The sequence below is a fragment of the Petaurus breviceps genome, unplaced genomic scaffold (assembly GCF_028583685.1).
Source record: "Petaurus breviceps papuanus isolate PSGF00001 unplaced genomic scaffold, PetGlider_PUasm1.0 207, whole genome shotgun sequence".
NCBI classification, from domain to species: Eukaryota; Metazoa; Chordata; class Mammalia; order Diprotodontia; family Petauridae; genus Petaurus; species Petaurus breviceps.
The window spans coordinates 7,443,986-7,454,858 of NW_027185850.1; the positions used below are offsets into that span (position 1 = coordinate 7,443,986).

Here is a 10,873-nt window from a genome sequence, read left to right on the forward strand (position 1 = left end):
GACCCCCAAAGCGGGGGCCACACACAGTCACGTGTGCCTGATATCCCAGGGGCAGCCGGGATATATTTAACCAAATAAACAGCAGTCCAGCAAAGCAGAGCTGGTATGGGGCTCTCTCCCATGTGTGGTGGAGTGACATTGATGCAGGACTTGAACCCAAGGCTTGGGGTCTCTCCGCCCAGGCTCAGCTGCTCCTCCCTGCAGACGAGGTGCCATCGTCTCCTAGGGAAGAGGCCTGAGTGACCAAGTCCTTCCCCTGTGTTCTTCCCGCTGGCCTCTGGAGGCTTCACACACAGCTCTGGCCCTGTGTCTATTTCCTGCTCATGCCTGCCATCTTGGCCAGAGCATGGGGGCCTGACCCGACTGGCCGAACGAGGCTTTAGGGCCCCTCAGGGGAGTCCCTGGGAATATCCAGGCTCCTCTGCAGAGAATTCATTCGTGGCTTCCTTACAGTCTGAATTTCCGCCCTGCCGTGTCTCTGGTCCTACCCTCTCATTGAACATGCATGGCACGTTCTCATTCCTATGACGAGAAACTGGGCGGCCTTCATGCCTGTGAAAAGAACATTGTGTACTTGCCTATACCGTAACTTTTCCCATGAAAGTAACTTTGATCAAGCATTGTGACCATCTCCTTACAGCAGGTGGGCATGTACTGTCTGGAAGACTTAGAGACTGTTGGCAGAGATCCCCAAATAGCCTTCCTAAGGCATGTGTGCACCATCCCTCCCCTACTCTCCAGCCTTCAGCAGCTCCCTATTACCTCCCAAAGAAAGCAGTATTCTTCAGCCTGGCGTGCATAGCCCTTTATATTCTGGCTAGAAGGACATGCACACTGAGCTATCGCCCAGTCCAGATTTAGGCTCAGTGTCCTGTCCTTTAGAGCAAAGTGGGATCACTTCTTTCCAGAGATCCTGGGCACCCCCTCCTTGGAGGTCTTCAGGCAGAGAATGATGACTTGTTGGCTGTGTCATAATAGGGATCCCTGGGATTGGACCAGGTCAGGTCCCTTCAGTCACTCAGATTCTGACGTTCCATGATTCAGTGAGTTTTTATTAAGTGTCTGCTGTGTGTATCCAGAAGCAAACCATACTGTGTATTCATCAAGGTTTGGGGAAGGATCTGGGGAGGCTTAGCCCCCAATAACTGAAGGGCAAGAACCCTTAAGAGGGATGAGACATATCTTGTTTGAATTAGGAACAGAGTGTGTGTGGAGGGGTGGGGAGCTGTAAAAATTTGGCCTGATGGAAGGCAGGACTTCTCAATAATGGGAGCTGTCCAGAATGTTACCTCAGGAGGCGTGAGCCCCTCCTTGCTGGGCTGGCCTTCAAGGAGAGGATGGATGACGCATTGTGAGGGCCCAGGCTGGACTAGATGCTCTCAGAGACTCTGTGAGTGTATATGTATATGTATGTGTGTGTGTATGTGTGAGTGAGTGTGTGTATATGTGTGAGTATATGTGTGAGTATATTTGTGTATGTATGTGTGTGAGTGTGTGTATGTGTGAGTGTGTGTGTGTGTGTGTGTGTGTGTGTAATGGTGTAATAGCCTAACTTGGCTTTAATAGCTACACAGGACTCATCCACCCTCTACTTTCTAGGTGGGTCTCCTGGCACAAATCCTCTAGACACTTGAGGGCAGAGACGGCCATTTTCATCTTTGTTTCCCCAGCACCTGGTGCTTAATAAATACTCATTGGATGGAAATGTACCTAGGCAATGTGCATTTCCCACATCCTTCCCTTTTCCTTCTCTCTAGAATGGCCATGGATTTAACTGGGCAGCCTTGGTAGAGCTTTAGGGCTCCACATTAACTAATAATCAGGGGCTCATCCAGGACCATTGGGTAGAAGTTTCAGAGATGCATTTAGGTTCATGATGTTGGGGAAAACTTCCCAATGATCAGCCCTGCCCCTCGGTGGAAGCCTCACTGGTGATGGGTCCTTCTGCCGTCACTTAGAGCACTTCCATTTTCAGTCACAAGTGGGTGACCAATGGATGAGGGGGACAGCATCACAGATATAGACCTCAGAGGGGATCTCAGAGTCTGTCTTATCCAACCCCCTCATTTTACAGAGAAGGAAACTGAACCTTGGGGGGGGGGGCGTTGTGACCTGCCCAAGATCACACAGGGAGTGTCAGAGAAACAATATTGTAGAGGGCATCCCTGGTCAGGTAAGGGTTGGACCAGCCAGCCCTTGGGCTCCTTCCAGCTCGGGGACTCTGTCATTTCCTTTCCAAGAGTAAGCAGAGGTTGGCTGTGACCCAGGGAGAAGCCTTGGGGGTATTAAAGGGGTCCACCACCAAGCCGGACCTCCCAATTTTCCCTCCAGATTCCAGAACATGAGGGTCGTTACTATGAATGTGATGTTCTCCCTTTCATGGAAATCGGGACTGTGGCTCACAAGTACTATCTCTTCAATATCCGACTGCCGGTGAATGAAAAGAAGAAAATCAATGTCGGTATTGGGGAGATCAAGGACATCCGCTTGGTGGTGAGTATGAATCAGGGCCCATTTTAGGGGCCTCACTGCTCATGGGCCCTGCAAACTTCCCAGGAAACACCCTGAGTCCATGGCACGCGTTCTCAGAGCACTGGCCATCTAACTTACCTACTGTATCCCACTTGCCTCCCTGGAAAAATAGGAAGGACAGTAGCTACTGGCAGCTTCTCGGGTAGGGAGCTGGGTGGTGCAGTGGGGAGAGCCCAGGGCCTAGCATCAGGAAGGCTTCAGTCAGTAGCTTCAGGAAGACCTAAATTGACATGTTTCAGGTGAAACTTTCTTTTCCTGTGGCACAAAAATAAACCTGTGGCCTCTTGAGAAGCAGTCTGCTTCCCAAGTTCAGAGAGGAACAGAGCTCCTTGAGCTCACCACCAAGAGATCAGAGCCACTCCAATCTCCAACCTGTCAGCTCTCCTCTTTCTCTGTCACCAGTGGGCAAGTCAAGCTCTCCCAGCTTCCATCTGCTCAGACAGAGAACTAGAGCAGGGTCCTGACCCGCTGCTGAGTGCGGCTAGTGTTAACTGTACCCAGAAGCTGTCTTCTCCCCCTGGCCCTTCCCCATTTAGTGTTGGAAAACCACACTCAGCCCTTACAGCCTCCAAGCTGACTTTGGCCTTTCCTGCTTCCCCTGGTTTATAGTGTCTCCCATTACCTTGCGTTTGTGTGTGAGTGTGTGTGTGTGTGTGTGCACATGGGCACGTGTGTGTATAAATAGAGATCTTGTATAGACTTTCCTGTGTAGCCTCTTTGAAGGAGGGAATGGGCTTGTCTTTGTCTTCAGAAGCCCTGTGCTTGGCACAGAGCAGTTTCTCAGTGAAGACATACATGTCCCTTGCTTGCGTGTTTCTCCCCAGGGGATCCATCAGAACGGAGGCTTCACCAAGGTGTGGTTTGCCATGAAGACCTTCCTCACGCCCAGCATCGTCATCATCATGGTGTGGTACTGGCGGCGGATCACCATGATGACACGCCCTCCTGTCCTGCTGGAGAAGTGAGTGGCAGCCCCTGGGGATCAGCAGCCTCCCGCTATCGCTCACCCCCCCTGCCAAACAGCCTCCGAGGATTCTGATGGGGGGCTGGGCTGCTCCTCCCCCTTGTTCACTCCCTGGGACTTGGGAATAAGCATAGTTCACGAGCTGTATGACCACCGGGCAAGGGGCCAACCACCCTCGCTCGCTGCCTTTTTAAATAAAGGGCATCCTCAGTTTCCTCGTCTGGCGAGTGAGCCTGGCAGTGGCATCTACAGCACTTCCCTCGGAGCTGGGGGAAGGCTCTCGTGAGACGATAGAGAACCGTGTAAAACCCGTGGCTTTTATTGCCTGTCTTTTCCAGTTAGAGAGCAAGGCCCTTGAGAGCTGGGTCCCTGCCACATCTGCCTGGGCACCTCTGGGCTGTTCCTATAATGGAACGGCAGGTTCTCTAAAATGGGTCATTTCTGTCGTCAAGGCCTTCTCTGCCAGAAGTACATGGGCTTCTCGTGTGGGCAGGGCCATGTGCTACGCAAACATTTACTAAGGACCGCCTGTCTGCAGAGTACTGCTCTACGTGTGCTGGGGAGGGAGATGAGGTTAGGGCAGACCCGGTAAGTCTGGCATTAGGACACACCATGAGAGGATCATTTGAAGGGACTGGGGATAGTTGCCCTGGAGAAGACAAGACTCGGGGGAGATGTGGTGATTCTCTAGGACTGGTGGCTTTTCTTCTATACAAGAAGGGCAGAGAGAGGAGCCATCTAGTCTAAAGAAGCGTTTTAGGCTTCCCATCCCCGAGAGCTGCCCCAAAGCCATCCTGGGAGGGTGGAGCCTCCCTCCCTTCCCTGGAGTGTCTCAAGTGACATGGGGACAGTCACCTGTCAGGCTCTTTATTGAGGCAAGTCCTGGTCTGGTCTGGGTTGTCTTAGGGGGCTTCCTGGGCCCCTTACAGATATGAGACCCCATCATTCTGTAAGAATAGTGATAAGGAAGTACCCTGTGAGATCCCCGAGGGAGGTCGGGGATCAGCGGAGGCCCCCTGCAGGTGTTACCTGAGCTGGCTTTAAGGGCTGGGGATTTGCTAGGTTAAAGATGTGGGGGTGACCATTCCTTACAGAAAGAATCTGAGTCCTGGGATCGAAAGCCTGGCCGGAATGAACCTTAGGGACTATTGGGTCCTCGAATTACTGATGAGGGGACAGCCCACAGTGAAAGGGCTCAGGGTTTGGGGTTTTTTAAGTAGAGCAGTAATGCAATCAGATCTGTGCTCCAGCGAGAACAAACATGTATTAAATACCTACTGCATACAAGTCACTGTGCTAGGTGCTGTGTACACCAGCACGATGAACAAAGACAGTGACGTAGTCCTGTTCCCAAGGAATGCGCAGTAAATGGGGAATTGGGCCTCTGTCCACATGGGTACAAGACCAGGCCACACGAGAAAGGACAAAGTGCAAGGGAGGAAGGCGCAATGCTCTGAGTCTAGAAGGATGAGAGATCGCTTGGAGCTGGGGGGGTCCGGGAAAGCTTCGTAGGGCCAGATTGTGGGGAGCCTTGGGTGCCCAGGAAGGAGACTCATGTTGTGTGTCTGTGTTTGGTCTCCTGGAGTGGGCGAGGCTTCCAGGGTGAGGCCGGTGGTTGGCGTCAGGATCCCCAACCAAAGCCTCTCAGTCCCCCACTGCACCCTTGCTAGCCCTTGGACAGCGCCTGCAGAAGGTGGCCAGCACTGAGGGCCCCCGCAGGTGCTGTGAAGGTCTGGACCCTGGCTCAGTGACCCTCATCACTGTCAGAGGTTGGGTGGCAGAGTCCAGCCAGGGGCGATAGAGAGCCAAGAGGCCGGTGGTGATGATAGCGGCGGTGCTTGAGAGTGCTTCTCTCCGGCCACGGTCTCATCTGGGCCTGCTCCTGACAGAGGGACTTCACCCATGTCCCCCAGGCCCCTTCCCCAGCCTTTGCAGAGCCCTCTGGCCCGGAGAGATAAAGGCGCCCTCTCTCCTCTCCAGAGTGATCTTCGCCCTGGGAATCTCCATGACGTTCATCAACCTCCCAGTGGAGTGGTTTTCTATCGGCTTCGACTGGACCTGGATGCTGCTCTTCGGGGACATCAGACAAGGGGTTTTCTACGCCATGCTCCTCTCCTTCTGGATCATATTCTGCGGCGAGCACATGATGGTGAGAGCGCTAAGTGTGGCTGCAGGCCACAGAGGGTTTCCTGTGGCAGGCTTGTCTACACTGCCAGCCCTTCTTTGGGGTTGCCTTGAGCCAGCATCAGCCCCTAATTTAGCCCTAGGGCCTGGTAAAGGGCAGGAGAAGCAGTGGCAGAGTGGCAGAGCCCTGCATGGGGGTCAGAGGACCAAGGTGCAAAACCAGACCTGAATCTGACCACCTCCATCACCCTGGGGTGGGGTGGGGTCACTTCCCATCTCCAGGTCTGCAAAATGTGGGAGCTGATAGCAACAGCTTCATTATCCTTGTTATAATTATCCCGATTTTACAGATGAAGTAAACTGAGGCAGACAGAGCTGACCCACAGCTAGTAAGTGTCTGAGGCCAGATCTGAACCCGGGTCTTTCTGAGTCTAAGCCAGACCTCTATGCACTCTTCTAGCCAGTGCTCCCTCTGATCCCTGGGGGCCCTTTGGGATGGGCCTCATTCTCTCAGGCTGTTTCTAGAATAACTGGGAGATGTCAGCCTTTCCCGACCCATTGCCCTCGTAGCCCTGCTCAGTTTTCAGAGATGGGAGGTTGAGGTTCCCGTCCATCACTTGCTGTGCTGTGCTGACCAGGAGAGCCTGGCAGCCTCTCATTGGTATGTGCCCAGGGCAGGGCACGGATGAAGGGCATGAGGACAATACTAACCATTTTTTAAAGGCACTGTGGCTCAATGTCCAGGGAGCTGGGCCCAGAGTAATGGAGCCCCAGATTCGAGTCCTACCCCTTATACATACTGGCTGGTGACTGAGCAGATTACCCAACCTCTCAGGGCCCCAGGCTGAGAGACAGCCACCCGCAGAGAAGGGGCCTTCCTGTGTTTGTGCAGGGAAGTTTCCTCTACCAATGAAATCACAGGTTAGGACCAAAAAAAAAAAAGAAAAGAAAAAAACAACTAGGTTGTCCCAGCAGGGTCCTCGATCCCAGATCAGGGGCCAGGTCCAGGACCCCTGCTCTAGACCTCCTAGAGAATCACTGCTGAAGGCAACAGCCTGATGGTGATGGAGAAGGGCTGTGCCCTGGGAATCGGCCTCAGCCATTGGGTGCGTGGCTCCATCACCTCGGGCAAAGTTCGCTCCTCTGAGCAGCCAGGGAGCTAGACCAGATTGCCCCTGGCTCCATTCTGGGAGGTGGAGGTGAGCCCTGGGCGCAGGCTGGCCCAGTAGCAGGGGACGGGCAGCTCAGCTCAGGCTCAGGCAGTGAGGGGGCTCCTTTTTTTTCTCGTTTTTCTTTTTTCTCTCTCTCCGGTCTCATCCCCCTCTGCTCTCTCTCTCTCCCTGCACCTTTCCTCGTCTCTCCTCCTGCCTCTGTTCCCTCTCCCTGCATCCCCACTTTCTTCTCTTCCTGCCTCCACATTCTGTCTTTCCCTTGCTTCTCCCTTCCTCCACTCCCTTCTCCTCCTCCTCTCCTCTTGACTCTCTCCCTCTTTCCCTCCCTCCCTCCCTCCCTCCCGCTCTTTCTCCCTCTCTTCCCCTCCTCCTCCCTTCCTCCTCCCCTGCCCCAGCCTCACTTCTCCTTCTGCTTCTCTTCAGGATCAAAATGAACGGAACCGCATTTCTGGCTACTGGAAGCAGGTCGGGCCCATTGCTGTTGGCTCCTTTTGCCTCTTCATTTTTGACATGTGTGAGAGGTTAGTAATGGTCGTCTAGAACCTCGCCCTGCACCCCATTGTCCTGGGGCGGGCAGCATGAAAAACTCATTGACTCTGGGGTCCGAGGAGCTGTATTCAAGTCCCAGCTTTGAGTGACTCTGCACAACTCATGGATCCCAGATCCAGCCCCTAACCAGCCCACAGCACTTCAGTGTCCCATGGGACGAGGTGATGGGTCAGCATTCAAATCCGGGTCCACCAACAACAGCTCCCACATTCACTCTTCTCACTGTATCACATGGGACTGTTTCATCCCCTGTAAAACAAGGGGGTCCCTTCTGGCTCTGGATCGATGACCCTGAGAGCCCTCAAGGTCACATCTGTGACCTGCTCTGTGTGGGGTGCCATCCTGGGGTAGGGAAGCAGACCCCCCCCCTTGCCCCCCCCCTTGCCTTCAGGGTGCCCTGTTCTCCTGCAGGGGTGTTGGGGGCACCCACATGCATGTGATCTTTGTTCTGTGCCGAGGGGGAGGGCTTGATGTGATCCCAGCACCCCCAGAGAACTCTCCCCAGCCCACCCTGACCCTTCTGTGTCAGACAAGGCAGGCACACACATCCCCTGTAGGAAGCCAGCCCAGCCCTAACCCCCCATTCCAGCAAGCGGCTGGCGCCTCTCCTCCAAGAGAGAGCCATGGACAGAGCCTCCTTGCATTTTTAATTTTATTATCTGGTTACCTCTTGTTTGCCCTGGTGAGATGTGCATGGAATGAATGCACCAACATGTACAGCTGCATGCCTGCTTCCTCCCTTTTGCTCTTAGGGATAGGTGTCTTCTCCCATCTGACCGTGCTGCAGAGCTCAGAGAACACGGGGAGCTTTCCCTTTGATGGGCTCAGTAACCCCGCTTCTCTGTTTTCGTTTCTTTTTCTTTACAGAGGGGTGCAGCTGACAAACCCTTTCTACAGCATCTGGACCACAGATGTTGGCACTGAGCTGGCCGTATCCTTCCTTGTCTCAGAGTGATCCCCCTCCCGAGAGAGGGCTTGCCATCACTCCTGCCCCTGCCCCATAGGCCAAAGCTACTTCATTCACCTCAGCCGATTAAAAGGAAGAGATGCAGCAGAGTAATTAGAGAAATGAATGCCAGCTTTGGAGCGGGGGCCAGAGCTGGGCAGGCAAATGAGGAATCAGTGTTTTGCTCCCGCTGCAGAGGAGAGCTTACCATGGTGCCCTTGATCTCCCATCCAGTCTGAGTGGTCTCTTAGGCTCTGGTCGTCCTGACTTCGGGAATCATTGGCTTCTCCCTCGGGGCAGGGGGGGGGCAGGGTTTGACGCCTCCCGGTGAAGCCATTTGTGGACAATGCATCTTGAAGTGACCTTGGTGCGTTGGCAGGGCCCCAAGCCCAGCCAGCACTAGCTTTTATTCCTAGTTGGAGATAGCATCAAGGAAATTAGCTTTGCTGGAGGGTCCTAGGTTTTGGGTGGGCTCCCGGTCAGAGCTATCTTCCATGGAGCTTTGAGAATGCTGAGCTGAATAATTTGATCTCCCTGAAGTCATATGTGAGTGCTTGGAGAAACAGAGGATTCTTGCTTTTTCTTTTTTTTTTTTTGAGGGGGGAAGGCAGAGCAATTGGCATTAAGTGACTTGCCCAAGGTAACTTGGCTAGTAAGTGTTAGGTGTCTGAGGTAGGATTTGAACTCAGGTCCTCCTGACTCCAGGACAGTTGCTACATCCACTGCACCATCTAGCCACCTCAGAAGAGAATTCTTGATGGGAGTGGGGAGGGAGCTTTGGTGGCAGCCTTGCACTGGGGGAGGTGAAACTCAGTTCTCTCTATATTTTAGAAAGGAGATCTTTATCAGAGACACTGGTTGTAAAAATTGTTTCCCAATTTTCCACTTCCCTCCTAACCTTGGTTACATTGACTTGGTTTGTATAAAAGCTTTTCAACTTAACATAATCACAGTCATCCATTTTGCATTTCCTAATGCTCTCTATCTCTTGTTTGGTCATAAATTCCTCCCTTCTCCATAAATCTGATAGGTAAACTATTCCTTACCCTCCCAGATCACTTAAACAGCAGCCTTTATATCTAAATCATGATTTAGACTTGCTTTTGGTATACTGTATAAGGTGTTGGTCTCTGCCCAATTTCTGCCATACTCTTATCCCAGAAGCTGGAGTCTTTGGGTTTGTTAAACAGTAGGTTAAGGGAGAAACTCAGCTCTGAATTTTGGGGTGGGGCCCTGAAAGGGTCAGGGTCAAAGTCATGTAATCAGGAGGGGTCCCAGGCTTCCCAACCTGCTCCCCATTTTCTGTGCTGAGAAAGTCCCCAGGGACCGATCTCTGGAGTACTGCTGATGCATGCAATTGGGAAATGTTTAACAGCTCAAATAAAACTACAGCATAGATGATGCTAATTTGTGGTTTTCTAAGTCAATAGACAGCCACCTTCCATTTGAGTTTTCTTTCTGCCGCCCAGCCCCCTCAGCATGTAAAAGAATTGTGTGTATTTGTAGAGACTATAGCTTCCCCTCCCTCCCTTATCTACATGTCAGCTTTTCTCACATCTCCCTGGGATGGAGGGAATAGCATGAAATAGGCCCATTTTTCTGATGTGTAGCAGTGGAAGACTGTCCTTCTCCAAGGTTTAGGGCTAGGAGAGATCCAGGTTCTTAGGGCTGTCAGAGCAAAGATTTATAACTAGAAGGGGGCTTTTACATCATCTAGCCCAGCCACTTTATTTAATAAATGGGGAAACTGAGGTTCACAGGGAAATTGACTTGTCTAAGGTCACTTGGAACTTTGGTACAGTGGGAGTGACCCTGGAGTCAAATCCTGGCTCTATTTACCACCCATATGACCTTTGGTAAATTGTTTAACCTTCCTTTTTCTGATTTATCTTGTCTATATCTTGTTTGTACATATTTATTTTCATGTTTTCCCCCTAAGACTGTAAGCTCCTTGAGGGCAGGGTCCGACTTCCCCAGGGCTTAGCACAGTGCCTGACACATTATAGGCTGTTGATAAATGTATATTGATTGGCTTGACCTCTCCATGCCTCAGTTTCCTCATCTGTTGTGAAGGAACTAGGGTCTTCTCCAGCATGAAATCTTTGCTCCTGTGGTCCTTTGTCCCACAGGTAAGGGGAAGAGCTGAGACGTCAGGTCAAGTCTCCCATGCCTTTTGTATTGCACCCATTCAGAAGACCAGGCTTCTCGTCCAGCTGTGTCCTTGATGAGCTGTGGCAGAAGATGGCACTGTTCTGAGGCTCTCTGAGCCCAGTTTTCTCATCCGGAAAATGAGACTAATGACGTTTTACGACGATCACCCAAACCCCGCTACCTCCCTGAGTACAGCAAACACTCTTTGTGTTGGAAATAATTGGGTTCAGCTCTTTCAGAAGGTAATTTCTTTTGCTTCTGAATGAGTCAAAATTTGTTCCTGATGAAAACCCCAGAATTGTTAAGGTCATTGAAGTACTCAGTACTCCAAGAAATCTGGCTAGAGCAGGGAACGGGTGAGGAGTAAGAGAAAAAAGAGGTGGAAAAGTACTTTGTTGCTTTGGGCACCAGATTTTTTAATCGCTTTTTTTTTTT

At 51.9% G+C, this 10,873-nt stretch overlaps 1 protein-coding gene across 1 annotated transcript in view; it reads left to right on the forward strand.

Moving 5' to 3' along the window:
- The window catches only part of LOC138164870 (protein wntless homolog), a 129,300-nt gene that overhangs the window by 89,002 nt on the left and 29,425 nt on the right, over positions 1 to 10,873 (forward strand). Inside the window, exons 4-8 of the mRNA XM_069092802.1 lie at positions 2,332 to 2,493; positions 3,357 to 3,493; positions 5,477 to 5,645; positions 7,216 to 7,313; positions 8,209 to 8,272. Coding sequence (XP_068948903.1) covers positions 2,332 to 2,493; positions 3,357 to 3,493; positions 5,477 to 5,645; positions 7,216 to 7,313; positions 8,209 to 8,272 — 630 coding nt within the window. The remainder of the gene's footprint in view (positions 1 to 2,331; positions 2,494 to 3,356; positions 3,494 to 5,476; positions 5,646 to 7,215; positions 7,314 to 8,208; positions 8,273 to 10,873) is intronic.